The 19,460-nt window shown below is 42.1% G+C and overlaps 1 protein-coding gene across 1 annotated transcript; it reads left to right on the top strand.

Moving 5' to 3' along the window:
* The first annotated feature begins 8,034 nt into the window (after positions 1–8,034).
* rhbdd1 (rhomboid domain containing 1) lies at positions 8,035–12,895 on the top strand. The gene is made up of 8 exons (XM_061072835.1): positions 8,035–8,253; positions 9,035–9,210; positions 9,459–9,738; positions 9,981–10,113; positions 10,771–10,859; positions 11,103–11,168; positions 11,719–11,859; positions 12,234–12,895. The coding sequence occupies exons 2-8, from the start codon at positions 9,058–9,060 to the stop codon at positions 12,335–12,337; spliced, it is 966 nt and encodes a 321-aa protein (XP_060928818.1). The 5' UTR covers positions 8,035–8,253; positions 9,035–9,057; the 3' UTR covers positions 12,338–12,895.
* Positions 12,896–19,460: the final 6,565 nt, after the last annotated feature.

The raw sequence follows: 19,460 nt of genomic DNA, 5'->3' as shown, positions 1-19,460 counted from the left end.
TCGGTGCAGGCCAGTAAGTCGCCTGCTGATATATTCCTGGTGCAGTGAGGTGATGGAGCAGGTGGAGCTGGTCTCGCCTACCTGTCATCGCGCCTCCTGTCAATCAAGCAGTCAGTCGTCCACAGAGGAAACAGTCAGCTCTCCCACTCGCTCTCTCTCTCTCTTCTTCCTCTCTTCCTCTCTGGACTCAGACTCCCTCCCCCCTCCCCGTCTGTGACCACTGGTCGATCACTCTCTCTCTCTCCCGCACACACACACACACAGTCTCTCTCACACACACACACAGACACACTAACACAAACTCCCATCCCCTCCTGCCAAACCACTCCCTCCTCCATCTCCACTTCCTACAAGCTCCCTCGCTTCCAGGTCCTCCTCCTCCCTTCTCTTCGTCCCCTCCTTTACTTCTTCCATCCCTCCTCCTCCTCATCGATCCGAGCCAGAAGGGGGTGGAGCCTGGACCCATACACACACTCACAATAATGCACACACTCACACATCACACACACTGCCGCAGCAGCATCAGCATCTCTGCAGCCAGGCACCACCAGGAAGAGACACCGCACAGCCAACCTCCAGTATCAATGACACACACACACACACACACACACACGGAATGACTGGGCCACATCATCACACGTGTGTCATTCTTGCAACGTCCTGTCGCCACAAACATGCACATGAGCAACAAATGAGAATCAATCCAAAGCTTTTCTGAGAAACAACAGCGTCCAGATGTTTCAGGAAATCACTAAACTTCTAAAACATTAATCTATATCAGTGATTCTCTTTTACAAACCACTCTTACTTATAGAGATGTTCCACATACATCTGTCCCTTCCCCAAACCGATTCCAATACCTGAACTTTGTGTATCGGCTGAATACCCATCTGATACCAGTGGATTTAAAGAAATAACAAAAACTAACTTCAACTGGTGCCACCCCTCAAAAGCTGCAAGAAGCTGTTGCTGTTTTACTTGTGCCAAACCCAGCTTTTCCTGCAATAGCAGAATCATTTCTGAGGCCGGTATCAGAACCAGAACATCTCCACGTACTGAAGAGGCTGCAGAAGAAGACGTAACAAACCGTATCTGAAGGGCAAATCCTGTAGTCTTTGGAATCAATCCTATCGGTAAACAAATGCCAATACTGTGAAAAACACTATCTGACTAAATCAGTCGGGTTCTGGTTCAAAGTGATTGACAGCTCTTGTTGCTTTACCCCCCCCACACACTGACTCAACCATCAGACATTTCACTTTCATGCAGCAGCTGAAAGAACAAACTGTACTCTCCACTGCTAACACGCACACAGACTTCATGTGTAGCAGCGTGCAGGTCCCACACCATGTCTTTACACTGAGAGAGTTCCTGGTGTCACCGTGTGAACAGTCTGCTCCTAAAGACAAGCTTAACAAAGAGATTACATCATTTAAGTCTTTCTAAAAGTATTAATTTAATGTTAAATTGTGCTTTAAATTGTGTTTTATATACTTAAAATCTCTGAGCTAATGTTAATAAATTGATTTATACTCAAAATAATATGTGGCCAGGGGCAGTTGTATACTGCTGATATGATGTGAGTCTTGGTGTTTGTTTTAAACAGCCTGGAGTCCCAGACGGGTGGAGTTTCCCTCAGCAGGATCATTTAGATAAAGCCGTGAACAATGTCCACACTAGAGAATCTAAATCAACTCGCTGTTTGACCGGACACGAAACATTTGATGCGCCCGAGACCAATAAAGCTATAAAGATGGTGATCTGTGTTTGGCTGGAGGTGCGAGCAGGTGGCAGAGGAGGACGGATCTGATGAGCGTGGACGAGCTCTGGTTACAGTCAGAGGGCAGATGGTGGAGGAGCAGACCAACTGAAGGAAGAGAAAGAAAGGAGGGAAGCAGATGGATGGACAGAGAAATAAAAGAAAGAAAGAAAGACGTTGGCAGATGCAAGATGAGGAGATAGAGACTCTTCTCTCTGTGCTGGGATCCACACCTCTTCACTGTTTCCCTCTGACTTCATCTCACACTCAACACAGACCTATTTTCAGCATCAAATTTCAGCAGCTTCTACAAACGTGCTCTTATTGTTATGTCAATATTCATGTAGTGGAAGTACTTTTCAGGTTGTTCTGCTGCTAAATCAATACTTACTGGTGTCTTAACGGGGCCAGAACTTACACCCGTTTCTTCGAAAAGCAAAAAACAGCGTTCGCTGATAAGAACTGCTTGTTTTTCTTGCTAAGGCGTATTGGAAGTTGTTTGAATTATACTTATTTTGCACATACAAATACCATTAAATGCAAAACTCGTCACAACAATACATCACAAAACCACATAATATATAAAAATTAACCCAACTACATAACTTTACACTAAAAAACAGTGTCAGTGCTTAATACACTGAATTAACTTATCTGTATTCAGACACCTGTTAATTGAGAATAGTTAAAAAGTCTTCTGGATCAAAAAAACCTTCAAAAAGAATCACTGTTTATGTTTTATGTGGAAAAACATTCAAGTCTTATGATAAAAGAAACTAGTTGGACTGAGAACCGTGTACGGAGAACAGAAGATGGAGTCTTGGCCCAGATATTTATTGTCTACTACACCCCAAATATTTCACAAAATATGATAAAAACCAAAGTCTTAACAACCTAAGAAGATCTAGAATCAATGCAGATGTAGCTCGTGCTGCACGCTGGCTCACGACCACGCACAGAATCTGGCCAAGCACAAAACTCACAGACTACCCACGTGTCAGAGTGGGTTAAGATCAGCTGTGTGGTTGGATGAGAGGCTGCAGACTCGTTGTGTTTCACAGTAACAACGAAGAAGACACTGGATCTGTCTCAGCTCCGCAGAGTGTGACCTCTGACCTCTGAGTGTGGGTCAGGAGAACAACTCCTCTCTCTCTCTCTCTCTCTCTCTCTCCCTTCGGGCATCAACACAACATCTGCAAATGTCAGCAAACACACACAGGCTTGTTTTCCTTCTCTGCTGAGGACCATCAGCAAACACTTAATTCCTTATCAATGACCTTTAAATTAATTTAAATCCTCAAATGAACCATAAATCAGAACTGCACACACGTCTTTCTCTACACACCTCACAGAATGCGTCTCTCTCCTGCCCCCTATCTGCAGGAGCAAATTCAGGTTTAGTCTAAAGCAGAAATGTGCTGAAATTAAACCAACAGGTAGAAACCAGCAGAATCAAATAAAGGTTTTTCTTTGCTCACTGCTACAGATATACACTTTAACGCCTTTATTTAGATTTTAATAAATGACAACATTAATTTCAGAGAAGACCAGAGGAGGGAAGAAAAACCTGCTTCCTCCTACACTGGAAAGAAAATCTAAAATAAAACACACTCATCTTAAGCAGCCGATCCAACTCGAACTTTGTATTTCACTTCCTTCCCTCAGCTTCTGCAGAGCTCACTGATCAGAGCCGGTTCTATTCTAGCTGACTTTCTCGGCTGAACCCTGATCCCTTCGGACGACAACACTCACCAAACGGTTTGTATCACGGCACACGTTACAAACATCTCAGCATCGATCAGACGCCACTCGCCCCTCGCTGCCTCGCCACCTGCCGCTCAATATGTTCGTCTGAGGAGTTAGGGACCGTGTCAGAGAGCAACAGCAGTTCAATTTGAATGAACTCAATGATATTCACACTGACTTTGTAACACAAAGAGACCACAGATATAATCAGGCCTGGTGGAGTATTTGCATTATATTTGTAAAGCAGGATGTGATAGACACACTGGACTGCAGGAGGAAGAGGAGATAATGGATCTGACACATGAGAGAAATGAGATACGAGAACACGATCCCTCACTTTCCTCATCTGATGACGACCAGCATCCTTACACCTGGTTAGTGTTACAGGTTTAGAGCCTGAGGAAGAAGCTAAAACCCAAGAGCAAGAAGAACTATACAGAAATGAATGAATAAAACATTATTTGACAGGAAATAGTTTCATCTTCTGCGCTAGAAACCAACTATATTTCCTCAGTAGGGCTGGACAATATGGGTACAAATTATAAATAAGATAAATATGTTCATATGAGTCAATATCGATAAAAACCACGATGAATGTCACGTTTTTTTATTTGAAAATTAAACCGATTTTTGCTCCCGAGTGAAGGTTGTGGTGTAAAACTCGTCTTCGTGAGCAGATAATGACAAACACATCAAAAGATTTAACAAATCTGAGTTGTGTGTAGAAGTCTTTTACCTCCTCACTGAGTTTGCACAATGCATTATGGGTTATATCAATGTATGACTTTGGTTAAATTGCTATTGATATGAATAATAAAACATTATATTTGCATTATTGCTTTTCAACAAGGCTTTAAGGGATGGAAAAAAAAGAACAGAAAGCAGATAAAAACAAGCGACTAATATAAAAAACACATGATCACACGTAGGTGAGCTGTGACTAATGTTTTGCAGGTGGATCAGTTTCATTTGGTGAAAACTATATTGTGATAATTATGATTATTGTCGTTTCATAGCCAAGCCTTCGTATCCACCAATGATCTAAGCAATGCAGGCTTACAAGTTAATTTTTTTTGTTTTAATAAAACGGAAAGATGGCTACATAAGGTGATTATTGTCTAACCAGAATAAAAATTTAAATAAAATAGCTCTTAAAATGCACGGAGACAAAAATAAAACCAAGAAATCATTGCAAGAACATTTGAGATGATACAATGACATTATTATATTATATTAAAATGCATCAGTTGAGTGTGCACAGAATATTTTAGGAGGATCGGTGACTGGGAATTATTTTGATATTTGTATTCCCACTTTCACTTGATATATTTATGGATCTTTCTGCACATTTATGCAGGTGGGTTATTTCTTTGTTCTTTCTGTATTTATCTGCACAAACAGAGACAAATGATCTGCATGTTTCAACTGAGCAGCAGCGTGTGTGTGTGTGTGTGTGTGTGTGTGTGTGTGTGTGTGTGTGTGTGTGTGTGTGTGTGTGTTCGTGTGTTTTGCAGCTCACCATTGTTGCAGTACTGTAGCAGCAGGTTGGTGCTGTCGTACAGACTACCACACGAAGCGATCCTCTCAGTCATCAGCCCGGTCCTCGGTGCTCCTCTCCCCGGTCCTCTTTCCTCCTCTCCCCGGTCCTCGGTGCTCCTCTCCCCGGTCCTCTATCCTCCTCTCCCCGGTCCTCGGTGCTCCTCTCCCCGCTCCTCTATCCTCCTCTCCCCGGTCCTCGGTGCTCCTCTCCCCGCTCCTCTGTCCTCCTCGCCCCGGTCTCTGTCTCCTCCGTCCTCCCTCCTTCTCATTCATAGACACACATACACACACACTTACACACACACACAGACACACACCTGTACCTGCCTCGGGTTCCTCTGCTGGTTCACTGACAAGCTACAGACCACATGGAAAACCACACTTCTGCTCCGTACCTTCAAAATAAGAGCGGTAGTGACTGACAGCACATTTGCTGTTGCTGTTTTCTACGGCGGCTGAGAGATCTCAACGCACTGCAAATTAAGAAAACACATGGTAATTGAAATAAATACGTGTAACTTAAGAAAACAACTTCACCAATTTGACGACACAGGCAAAAAATCACAACGCCTGCAGATAGCCAAAGCGACAACGGAAATGTTTCCAGGGGATTTAAAAAAGTTATGAATGTGGCTGTAGTCCAACGCTTTGTGAAGTTATTGAAGTTATTGAAGTTTGCTAGTTGTCGGTGGTAATGGAACTTCACAAAGCGTTGAGTTGGAGGTCTGGTGCTTTGCAAGGTGACCTGGAGTCCTGGCCTGGATCATCGGCCCACTCGGCCCAGGGCTGCACACAGCAGATGAAAATGTTTGTATTTTTGATTAGGTCTCTTTAGTGTGTGCAGATAATTAATTTCATGATTATAAAAGAATATGCACGTTTGGTTTATTGGTATAATTTCAAAAGAGCTATCGCATTTAGCTTTTCTAGGTCCTGTTACATAAATTTTCAAACAGTTTTATTTTCAAAGATTTTCAAAGAAAACATGTCCTTTACTTCAAAGAGTAAATACATAGCAAAAGCACTGGTGTATACAGATAAACAAGTAACAAGATAATAAGCTAAATGTTACTGATGAATCTAACAAACACTATCCAGTTTAACAAAAAATTGTATAACCCTATGCTGCCAGTTGGGCCTTGGTGGATGTATAAACTCTACTGGGAGACATTCTAATGGTCAATGATTCGGTTTGGTTTTCTCTCGCAGGTGAATGCTTTTACTTTCTTTTATTTTGAAGAAGAAAACACCTGTGTTCCGGTTCGAATCTCACTATCTCAACTTGACAGACCGTCTATCTGCCCTGCTGAAGACTGTTACTATAGCAACAGGCTCCCACCAGCTCCGGCCCGTGGTCAGTGGAAGAGAAACAGAAATGAACATAACTGACCACAGTGATGTTTAATTAATTTTTATTTAATCACAGTGATGCTTTTATTTCTTTAATTTAATCACGGTGATGTTTTTATTTATTTTATTTAATCACAGTGATGCCTTCGTTTCTTTAATTTATTCACAGTGATGTTTTTATTTATTTATGTTTAATCCCGGTGATGTTTTGTTTATTTTATTTTAAATTACACGGGAAGTAGTGGAGAAAACAAGGACTGTGAAAAGACTGAGGAACTTCCGGTGTCAGATCACGTGAATAATTAATTGAGAAACGGTGCGTTACAGACGCACCTGTCTGTAATTGATGCCTTCGTGACAGACAGACAGACAGATAGACAGACAAAAGGATAGATAGACAGACAGATACACAGATAGATAGATAGATAGACAGACAGGTAAAAATATAGATAGATAGACAGATAAATGGGTAGACAGACAGATAAATAGATAGACAGACAGACATACAGGCAGACAGACAGATAAATAGATAGACAGACAGACAGACAGACAGGCAGACAGACAGATAAATAGATAGACAGACAGGCAGACAGAAAGACAGACAGACAGACAGACAGACAGACAGACAGACAGACAGACAGACAGACAGACAGACAGACAGACAGACAGACAGATAAATAGATAGACAGACAGACAGATAAATAGATAGATAGACAGAAAGATAGATAGACAGACAGACAGATAAATAGATAGACAGACAGACAGATAAATAGATTGACAGACAGACGAATAAATAGATAGACAGACAGACAGACAGACAGACAGACAGACAGACAGACAGACAGACAGACAGACAGACAGACAGACAGACAGACAGACAGACAGACAGACAGACAGACAGACAGATAAATAGATAGACAGACAGACAGATAAATAGATAGATAGACAGAAAGATAGATAGACAGACAGACAGATAAATAGATAGACAGACAGACAGATAAATAGATTGACAGACAGACGAATAAATAGATAGATAGACAGACAGACAGACAGATAAATAGATAGACAGACAGACAGACAGATAAATAGATAGACAGACAGATAAATAGATAGATAGACAAACAGATAGATAGACAGACAGACAGATAAATAGATAGACAGACAGACAGATAAATAGATAGATAGACAGACAGACAGATAAATAGATAGATAGACAGACAGATAAATAGATTGACAGACAGACGAATAAATAGATAGATAGACAGACAGACAGACAGACAGATAAATAGATAGACAGACAGACAGACAGATAAATAGATAGACAGACAGATAAATAGATAGATAGACAAACAGATAGATAGACAGACAGACAGATAAATAGATAGACAGACAGACAGACAGATAAATAGATAGATAGACAGACAGACAGATAAATAGATAGATAGACAGACAGATAGACAGAAAAATAGATAGTGTCTATGTCTATGTTTGACATTTATTTTACTACATTTTTGTGTTGTTTTTTTTATTTATGTTGTGTTATACTTCATCAGGAAGGAGACCCGTGATGCGCCTGCGCAGACCACGTGGCTTTGTTATTGTCACGTGACCAAGTCCTCGCTGGAAACAGGAAGTGATGAAACACAGAGACACACAGTTTCCCGCTGACTTGTCACTGTGGATCATCACTGTGTGAGACGAGTTCGAGTCCCGTAGACTCCTGCTGAAGTTAATCGAAGCTAACCGAAGCTAACCGAAGCTAACCGAAGCTAACTGAAGCTGCCACACCACTGGTATTAGCCGTTAGCATTAGCATTGGCCGGAGCCTCGCTGGCACAGCACGAAGAAGAGAAGTGAAAGTGAGTTCGTTTGAAACGTTTCCGACTTTAACTAACGTGTCTGTCTCTTGTTATTAAAAACAAGGAACATACAAATAGACTATTGAAGTCTGTTGTTGGACTATCAGCTGTTGTTAGCTCAATAAAGCGCTGTGGCTAATAGTGGATCCACGTAGCACCACTTCCGGTCATAAAAACTCCGAGTCTGAAACTTAACAAACTTTATTAATTAGAAGAAAGCAAAGCAACACAAAGTGCATATAAACTAACAAAACACACACACTTTTACAACACATTGTTCAAACCCCCCTCTGGTGTTTAAAGTACTTTTATTTCTTAGTTTTCTCACAACTTTTCTTTGCTCCTTAACAAGTAAATGTAATGGAAAACATGTCCACGTGTTTAAAGGCTGTAAACACATAAATCATAGAATAGATTTTAAAAGTTATAATAAAAATAAAAGCAACACAACGTTCACTAACACTATTGTGATTAAATATTAAATATAAGGGAACATAACAGATGCTTTATCTTGTCTGAGTCTCTATGTGGAGCAGCTCTCTGATTAAAGGGCTGCAGCTCTATAGAATATTCTTCTAGAGTTTCTCAGACTGATCAAGCTGAGAGGAGATGCAGCTCTAACCTCTGGGCACTTATCCTGCTGATATATCACCTAACTCTCTTACGGAGTGCGGTACAGCTACCGACCGGCAGTAGCTCTCCTATTATATTTCTGAATTTGGTATTCACATTCTGCCATTTCTGTTCTAAATAACTCTTTCTCTCACCTCTTCTATGGTAGGTTGGCACGGAGGTCTTTTCAGGATGCGGGGCCGGCACAGGGGGTCCCACATGGGGCTGTTGCTCCTGGCCTCCCAGGTGTTTCAGTTGGGTGTGGACAAAATCCCACCCGTCACCCTGGGGGTCCTCGCTCTCAACGTGTACCTGTTCCTCTTCCCTGCAGCTCCACTGATGCAGGTAATTCAACCTGACGATACAGAGCTTAGATTATTTAGTCAAATTTTTAAACTTAACATGAATATATAGGCCTCTTACTGTATCTAATGTGTACAATTGTCTTTTTTCTTCTTTGATAGTAAATTGTAGCTGCGACTGTAACAAGTCAATAAAACCAGCCATCAGAAGTGAAATGCACTGTAACCTTAGTATATTATCAGTGTTATTATGAGTACTAATATGCATGCTACTCTCTATTCCATCCGTAGACCTGTGTGAGTGTGCAGCAGGCGTACTGGTTGAAGGACTGGCGTCGTCTCCTGCTGTCGCCGTTGCACCACGTGGATGATTGGCATCTCTACTTCAACATGGCGTCGTTCCTCTGGAAAGGAATCCGGCTGGAGCAGCGGCTGGGCGGAGCCTGGTTCCTCTACCTGCTGTCGGTCTTCTCACTGCTCACGGGAGTCGTCTACTTGGCGTTGGAGGCAGCGCTAACAGAGCTCACCCAGGACCAGTCGTACAGCTTGTCCTGCGCGGTCGGCTTCTCAGGTAGAGAGTCAAACCACAACATTAGCTTTAGTATTAAAGAGATTAAAGAGAATCTGGATCCAAATGGGCAAGATGGCAGCAGTCGTTTCTGGCTTATTTTGGCTTCATTTCTGGATAGTAGGAGGAATCGGAGACACTTCTTCCATCTTTGTATTCAGTCTATGATTCTCTTTATATACAGTCGATGGTGTCACCATGGCAACACGTCCTCCTGCGTATTAAACTCTGCATCGTGCCCCTAGGTGTCCTGTTTGCCCTGAAGGTGGTCTGTAACCATTACCACCCTGGAGGTGTGACCCATGTGATGGGTATCCCCGTGGCAAACCGCTATGCCAGCTGGGCGGAGCTAGTGATAATCCACGTGACATCACCGGGGTGAGTGTTCAAAGAATTCACCAGAATTTTGTATTCACCTCCCATGTGTACCTCAGAGATGCCAGTGTGATGCTAGCCATGCTAATGCTAACGCTTCAGAGGGATGACCCCGGCTTTAAGGACCAGATCACACGTGTTTGACAGAGTCTGTGGTGTGAGCTGCTGCAGTTGTCAGTGCCCTTTGCAGTTTTCCAAAAGTTTCATCCGATGATTCAGGCGAAAAACACAAAAGCTGATTATAAAATATCAGCAAAAGTAAAAACATTTGTTGTAGACGGCACTTGCAGCATGTTCAGATTTTATAATCCAGAGAGAAAAGTCAGGTCTGCTGCAAAATAAACCACCAAGATTATATTTGTTAATTTCTGTGGTTAGCCTAGATAGATATATAGATGGATACTTTATTAATCCAGAGGGAAATTCAGCCTCACTCCCTTATGTAAAAAAACACATATAAACAAAACAAGGGAATATTAACATCTGAGACCTGAACTTTGGGAATTTCCCGCTCCCACGTTGTGTGAAGCTTCTCACACTGATCACAGTCAGAAACATTCATGACTAACAGGTTACTGACGTCCAGTGCACTGCATCAAAGTGTCCATGAGAGGGCAGTGTTTCATTAGTTAGGAGTTAATCTGTGCTCTGCTTCTTCAGGACCTCGTTCGTTGGTCACCTGGCTGGGATCCTGGTGGGTCTGCTCTACACCTCCGGACCACTGAAGCCCGTCATGAGCAAATGTGCAGGTTTGAATCCACGTCTTATTTGAAGGAGGTTGTTTAGACGTATTCTTAACGCTAATTTAAAAGTATTTTCTATATTGTCATTGTGTCATCAGTGAATTTATAAATACAGTTTGCTTAGTGACAACAGAGACGGCTTTGCGTCCATGCAGATCTGTTTGCCTCAGTATGAATCCACACACACATTTAACTGAACCTTAACAGTCCTTTTTTTGCACTGAATTAGTCTGTTTTCATTTTCACCAGAGCTTGTGTCAGGGAACGGACTCGACTTCAGGTCCAGAGGATACTACAACTCTTCAGGCTCCTCAGGTAACACAGCTCATCTCTCTGTGCCATAGAGCTCCACTGCTGTCCAGGAACAGATCAAAAAACACTGCACTGAGTGACATGTCCGTTCATCACCATGAACACACACAACGTAGTTTGATTCATATATTACACACTCACACAAACACACAAACACCATAATTTACTAAATTAACATCATGCTGAATTGAAGAAGGCTCTAAACTAGAGATTGATACCATAAACTCCTGAGGAAAATGTTCACTGACGTTATATAAATGAAGTGAGAAGTAGAGTTTTTAAAGAACTGACTTCTTTTACAACCAGTAGAGTCGCCCTCTGATGGTCAATTGAGAGAATACAGACTGCAAACACTTCAGCATTGATATCACTTCACTCTACGTCCATATTTATAAACAGACAAATTTAACCCAACATAATTTTTTTCTGGCCGAGTGACACAGACTTAGAGAGCTGTTCATTAAACGTTTTTATTACAAGCAGAATTAAAACTATGCCATAATTAAATTTGAGCATATATTTATCAACTTAAACCATGTGTCCGTGCATGCAGGCCACAGTGGCAGTGATGGATCCTCAGGATATCGTCAGCAGGCACCAGATGACCCATCAACTCGTCCAGGATCTTATTCAGGGGGCCTGACGGAGGAGGAGCAGCTGCAGGCGGCGATCAGGAACAGTCTGAATGAAGGAGGTACAAGAGAACGCTGATAAATCAAAGCTGTGTGAAGTGACAGTGAATTCTAAAACATTGACCAGTTAAACGTCAAACACATAAGCTAAATGCTTAGAGTTAATAATAAGACAATTCAGGTAAAAATGAAGCGACAGGTTTTGGTGGGCGATAAATACACATTAATAAAACACTGACTTTCCAATCTAACGCCTTAATATTCAAAAGATAAAAACTAGACTGTGATGATTGCATTTAAAAGTGTTTGAAAATGTAGCTGCATCCTTTCTGTCACTGGAGCATGGCACTGAAGTGAGCTGGCAAGGATTTTAGGCTTTGCTCCCATCATCTGGCTGTGCTGTGTGACATCTAATATATGTTTCTTTGCCTCGTAGGAGAAAGCCGACCGAGAGGAGCTCCTCCTCCGTATGGATTCAACACCGCGGAGCAGGAGGCGGAGGAAATCCGACGGAGGAGACTGAGGAGGTTTGACAGATGAAGTTTCAGGCAGCAGACGAGAAGAAGAACGTTTCGGTGACGACACAGAAGAGGAACTCCCTCCTGAAGCTCGGTCCACTTCTCTGCTTCTACAGGCTGAGCAAGAGCAGCACGAACGTGAAGGTGTAACCACACAGGCAGAGACAGTGCACTTTCCACTGTGTGGTCCTCTGTATTAAAACCGCTGAGTTTATATTGACTATAACGTACATCTGCTAATGAGCAGGTTTTGTCTGGGTGTTCTCCACAAAGCTGAAGTTCTGGCTCGAAGCTTTCAATGTGCGATTTAAGAGAAAAGTTCAGGAATATTTCCCCGCCGGATTTCCACTGCTGCCCTTAAAGTTGTGTATCTTACAAGACAATATTTTAAATGTCCTGAAGCTGTTTAATACATAATTTCTGATTTGAGAAAATTATTTCTGTGAAAACGGATAAGAGCAGTATTACCCTTTAGACCACATAAGACTGAGGATTCACAAATTCTCAAATCTAGTAAATTTGATCTTGGAGGACATGGAGGACGCTGAGTTCATGACCTACTCCAGCCAAACACCAGGGGGCGATCCATCTTTATTTACAGTCTTTGGATCAGAGCGTGCATATGTGGTTTCATGGGGTCGGCTCGTGTTTTGGTGAATCTGTAATAAAAGGTTAAGCATGAAAATGACTGCTCATGTACCTGATTCTGAATGCACGCAGGGGTCCACCTGCAAATAGGCCTGAATCTCATCATGTGCATACGAGGACGTGAACAACCAGCAAACACGTCATCAGCAGGAAAAGCATTAAATTATATACCTCATCTGCTTTTTATCAACAAGTCAAGAACCAAGTCACCTCTGAGAAGTCTCCACACGATCGTGACGAACCCTGTTTCCACCCGTCATCAGTCACGTGCATCTCAAGTGATCGGACCACAATGCATCCGAGTAGGAGGTCGGGTTTCAGTGTTTGTTTGCAGGGTTTCACGAAAAACTTCTGGAAGGATTGAATCAAAACGTGGTGGAAGGATGTGGTGTTGGTCAGGAAGGAGCCCATTAGAATTTGGTTTCCAATCCACCGTGAATCTGGTCAATTTCAATGTGGTTTTATAAGAGGGCTGTTGGGCCCGGGTGGAGGGATCCGTGCTCTGAGTGCCCTTCTAGCATTTAGTGCTGTCTACTTATGATTTCAACCCTTAGCTGAGATGGTCTGGGACACATTTGACCCGATATATAAAACAAATGTCTCCAGATATGGCCCTGGAAGGAATAAAACAAGGAGGTCATTGCAGGACGCAGTGGTTGTTTAGTTGAAAACGCGTGTGAGCGAAACCAGAAACCGGATCTCTCTTTGGAGAGATTTAATCCAAAGTGAACTAGATGTCTCCCATCATCACCAGGCTGTTAGCGTGGACACACGAGAGACACAGGTGCAGACAGGGATGTGGATCAGCTGCCTGGTCACAGGATCCACGATTCACAGGCGACGTCTTAGAAAGAACATTGTTGGCTCTGATTCCACTGAAGCCCTGAGGCATGATGGGAAGTAGGACAAGTTAAATTAGAGCAGAGAAACCCAACGAGCCACACATCGCTGCTCGTGGGTCTGAACCCAAACCGCAGGAGAAACGTTGAAACTGAGGTAGTGTGGAGAGAAGAGGAGGAAAGGTTGTGTGTTTGATTTCCAGACTCACAGTAGGTGGATGTGAGAGTTGACGCTTTAAGTGCGGTTGTGTGATTTTGAATGTGGCCAAGGAGAGAGAGAGAGAGAGAGGGAGCTGAGCGGTGTCCTTACAGAAGATGAAGGGTGGAGGCTGCAGATTGACAGTGGGGATGACGGGATGGGGACAGGGAGGACACACACAGGACACACACACACCGCACAGGACACACACACCGCACAGCACATGCTGCCGTCGCTGTCTGTGCGTCTGCAGCATGTTGGTGTTTTTTTTGTATTTTTCCGTGTGAGCCTGAGAAGCTGGATCCCAGTTTGTTGTCTCACATGACATCATCTCCTGTAGATAAGATAACCATCTGATTAGTTCTGAGAATACTTTCCACCCTCTGTGACACTGTGTGTGTGTGTGTGTGTGTGTGTGTGTGTGTGTGTGTGTGTGTGTGTGTGTGTGTGTGTGTGTGTGTGTGTGTGTGTGTGTGTGTGTGTGTGTGTGTGTGTGTGTGTGTCCTTGACAATGTCACGGAATCGCTGCTGTGTACCGCAACTAAAGCATTAATCTACTGATGGATTACTAGACTGAAAATTTTGAATTGATTCACCGATGGAAGTCAAATTCTCAAATCATCTGAGGATCAGTTCTACGTTAGAAGACGATGTCAGAAGCACAAAAAACAGAACAACCACCCTGCACATGATTGTCTCGTTCTTATATTGAAAAGAAGAAGAAGAGGGGTCTCATAACTAGGGTTGCAAAATTCCGTGAATATTCAAAGTTGGAAACTTTCCATGGGAATTAACGAGAATTAACGGGAATAAACTGAAAATGTTGTGGGTAACTTATACTAACTATATTTACCTTGTCATATACAGACATACATATAAACATTTTGTTTTGTCATAGGCTGATTTGAGCCCTGAGGAAACTTTGGGCACTTGACTATATGCTTCTGCATCGTTGTGTCATTCTTAACATAGGTCTTTGCACAGTATTTGCAAATGTACACAGCCTTTCCTTCTACATTGGATGAGGTGAAATGTCTCCACACATGAGATAGTGCACGTGGCATTGTTCTGTAGAATAAGATGAGAAAAAAGTTTGTAAAGAACACTAATGCAATGCCAGAGAGATAAATAGTTAGCCAAACAATTGGAATCGTCTGTAAAAATTTTTTACAATTGATGGATAAATGAATAGAAATAGGCTAGATGAACAGATGAACAATCCTCAATCACCATGCTAATATATTTTCCCCAGTAATATCATGGAAACTTACCTGACTAGTCCTGCACACTACAGCAGGCCTCAGTAGCCCTGCTGTAGAGTGAAGGATGCTGGGAGTTATCTGTGCATGTGATGGAAGAATGAACAGTGGAGGGTTGAAACTCAACGTGCAGCGTGTTCTTGAAATTAAACTGAAAAGAATCTAAAGAAAGTGAAATAAAAAAATCCTGGACCTGCCCTCTGATCTGCATCTGCACGAAGATGTTATGAGTTCTTCCCCCGACACAGGCTCCATCTGTCAACCACATTTAGTGGAGAACACGCTCCTCCATCAAGGTTATTGCCAGATCTCGCCACGTTAAAGGAAGTGAAAGCAAAACAAAATTCCTGGATCTGTCCGTTTATCCAGATTCGCTCCAAAATGTAATGGGTCATTCCCAACCATTCCTCAAAATTGATTGGATATCAGTTCGGTAGTTTTAGCATAATTCTCTTCACTCAGTACAGCACATTCAACCACCAAGGCCCAACTGTCCCCTTATTAAATTCCCTATAATTCATCAAGATTCAAAGTCCGTCATGAATTCTTGAAAATTCTTCCACAATGTTGGTTCCCGTCTTTTATTGAAATCTGTTGAGTCGATTTTTTGTGTAATCCTGCTAAATATAGACAAAGTAGAGCAGAGGTAAGTGTGAAAACTACCACAAAGTATTGTAAAATGCTAAAATATACATGATATATAACTAAAGAGCCATCACAGAACAATAAAGCATGAGCCAGAAGGTTGTTTTTCCTCTTAACGAGAACTAAAGGTCATTGTTTCTAGAGAACTGTGCCGTGAGTCGTTGAGTTCACGATGTTTGATGAGAATGTCGTCTCTTCAACACGCTAGGTGGGCTGAGAACTCCGTAGACGTGTCATGACCTATTCTCCCCCCCTCTGGTGTGTTTGACGGAGCTTAGCGGAGACGTGCCCCCCCCACTGCCACGAGCGGCACACCCTGATCCCGGCACTCAATCGAACGTGAAGGTCAATTTGTCTTTACCGAAGCCGGCTCAGATCACAATAGACTCTCATGAGACTCATTGTAGCATTGCGTGAATGAAACCAGCTTCTAGTGAAAGACGGTGCCGGGGTTTTGATCACTCCACCCCGCCCACCCTCCCACCCCCTTCTCCCCACAGTGCAGCGATTAACTTCATCAAACTCAAATCCCGCTCAGCAACTCGTACAGTCTCATGGAGAATGGTATTAACTTGTGTAGCGGTATTAGCCCAGGGCTGGTTTTTAGAACAGTGCTATCACTCGTGTGCCAGAGCTGCATCCTGGCGTTGATGCGGGGGGGAAAAACTCAATATCTATTTATAGGATAATCTCATGAAATCCCCCCCGTCACTCCCCACCGACCCTCACCCTCCCACTTATAATTACCGGGCTGACTTTGCCTGTTCCTCCCCATCATGGAACTCAATGGAACTTCCTGAACACCCACTCGTTGATTAGAGCTCTCTCCTCATCAGATCGGATCACTTAAAGGTCCAGTGTGTAGGATCTAGGTGAACTGGATCTATAGGCAGAAATTGAATATAAAATAATCATAGTGATGTTTTCACTAGTGTGTTTCATCTCAGCTTCAAGTTGTACGATATTTAATTACTTTACATGTACCTCTCTACGGAGGCCGCCATGTTTTTTACGGAAGCCCAAACTGGACAAACTAAACCTTTTGAGTTGTATTTATGACAACTGAAGCTACCACAGGTTCTGTTTGGAAGGGGAGGGTGAGATGAGGGGGTGTTCAGCTGCAACTTGGAACTTCACCTCTAGGTGTCACTAAAACACTGAACTTTTTTTTTTTTTTTTTTTTTTTTTAACAATCTGTTTATTGAATTTTTTACATAATTAACAAACAAACAATACTGTTCCATCAATAACAATTACATATGTAATTTCAACATACCACAGAACAGATACCAACCCCCCACCCCCCTCCCTCCGGCACCTAGCCCCAGCACATATAGTTGAAAAATAAAGAAAAACAAACAAGAGAAAAACAAAAAAAGATGGGTTGAAAGAGGAAGAGAGAGAAAGGATAAATAAATAAGCAGGTAAATACATTAATACAAGAATAGATGACAAATTATAATAATAATAATAACAATACAATAGCAATACTTAAAATAAATGAATGAATAAATAAATAGGTACATACGATCAATACAAAAAAAATTAAAAATAAAAATATTAAGAAAATAAATAAAAGAAAAGAAATAAAAGAAAAGAAACACAAGTTCAGCAAGGCAGTACTTAGCTCACAGCGAAAACACTGAACCTTTAACTCACTACAACCAATAACTGCCATACAGGTGTATGTTGTGCAACTTTAAAGGGGAATTACAGTATATTTCAACTTGGGCTCTAGGTTTATAAATGTTAACGTGGAAATGAACTGGTCCTTTTTGCTGACAATGGCTACAATGGAATCTTATGGGGAAACTGCGACAGTACATGAAATGTCCACTAAAAGTAATTTGTTTTTTTGCCAATAAATTGTTATTCTGGGTCATGCAGGAGTCTGGTGGCAAAAAACATTACTAATGAAGGACATTTCATGGACTGCAGATGTTGCCCCATAACATTACTTAGTAGCCTCTGCATGTTGCCCTTTCAGCTGATCTCTAAGTACCATTCAAGATGGCGCCGTACTAACGGGTGCCTGTAGTAGCAGCTCCTGGTATTACTGTCGGTTTCTTGTGTTTTTCCTACCTATTTATCTTGTGTTTCTGTTTTTATTCTTTCTACCTCAATATTTTTTATTTTATTCTATTGTATTGTATTTTATTGTATTCAAATATACCGGCTGCTATGACGACTTAATTTCCCTTCTGGGATGAATAAAGTAATCTATCTATCTATCTATCTATCTTACACACCAACATACAGCTGAAGACGGCGCTGGAGGCCGGCTCTGGTTGGATGTTGGAGCTAAACCAGTGAATATTAGGCAAACCAGTGTTTCTGTACTTTCCTTCAGATTGCTTGAGACGTGAACCGTCCACCACTCCACTTCCTCCTTTACAGTAACTTGAGGGTTTGACATGAGGACGTGAGACAATCATGTTCATCCCGTCAACAAATATCAAGTCGGATTCACTTTCTTTTAGCCGGTTGTCTTCTGCGTCGCCGTCACACAATCTCACATTCTTACATTTCTCTCTCTTGTTCTCTCCGGCATCCCAGCATGCCTCTCTCTCTTCTGCTTTAGGATTTTTTACCTCCTTTGAATTTTGATTCCTCCCCAGTGTCTGCACTCCACTCCCGCCTTTTCAAAAGCTCTCTTCCACCCCCCCCCCTTGTCTCTGTATCTCTGCCTCCTTGTGTGCATCTCACTGATGTGCTCTCTCTCTTCTTCGTTCTTGATGTTTCTTTCTGTTTGTCTCTCGGTTCGTTTCGCACCATCCAGCGCTGGTTTTGATCTCCCTCTATCTCTCTTTTCCTCAGTCTCTCTCTCAGCCTGCCTCTCCTCCCGGGCTGCCTGCAGATCATTGTTGGCGTGTCTCTCAGTGAGCTGCAGAGTTTCTGAGCTCCTTGATTCATCCCATTTTTTTTCCGAGTGACCTATTTCTGTACAAACTCACACATTTTAATGCTGTGAAATGAAAGTACTGAAAAGAGTTTTTACCCCATTAGTTCCACAATACACCTATATCACCAGGTCGTGATGATTTCTCCACTAATCGGGGATTTCTTTCATAGAAAAATGGAGAACCAGAGGGACCTATATTTGGTCCTGTTGTCTTACAATGAGGACGGACTAAATATGAATGAATCCAAACAAAATCCGCATCGATAGCGATATCATAGCTGATAGCGAGTGAGCTAACTGAGCTCCACTGAAACAGAACATTTACCAGTTTTGTTCCAAAGACAGAAACACACAAACACACACACACGTTTGTACAGCTCTATTAGTGAAGACAGTCATTAACATAATGCATTCCCTAGTTCCTTACCCTAACTATCCAACCTTAATGCCTTACCTAAACCTAAACTAAACCTAATTGTAACCCTTAAACCAAGTCTTAACCCCCAAACAGTCCAATAAAGGTCCTCACATTCCCAAAAGGTCCTCACTCTGTAGGTTGTAGACTCAAACTGGACCTCACAAAGATACCTCTACAAGAGCAAACACACAAACAAACACACACACACACACACACACACACACACACACACACA

Source organism: Limanda limanda, chromosome 6 (assembly GCF_963576545.1).
Source record: "Limanda limanda chromosome 6, fLimLim1.1, whole genome shotgun sequence".
NCBI classification, from domain to species: Eukaryota; Metazoa; Chordata; class Actinopteri; order Pleuronectiformes; family Pleuronectidae; genus Limanda; species Limanda limanda.
This window is presented reverse-complemented; position numbering and strand designations above follow the sequence as displayed.

What these genes read in the sequence shown, in the direction of transcription:
- rhbdd1 (XM_061072835.1), top strand. Translation starts at nt 9,058, where the DNA reads ATGCGGGGCCGGCACAGGGGGTCCCACATGGGGCTGTTGCTCCTGGCC. An exon ending in CTGCGCGGTCGGCTTCTCAG is followed by an intron (nt 9,739 to 9,980) that starts GTAGAGAGTCAA and finishes TCGTGCCCCTAG; the next exon opens with GTGTCCTGTTTGCCCTGAAG. An exon ending in ATCCACGTGACATCACCGGG is followed by an intron (nt 10,114 to 10,770) that starts GTGAGTGTTCAA and finishes CTGCTTCTTCAG; the next exon opens with GACCTCGTTCGTTGGTCACC.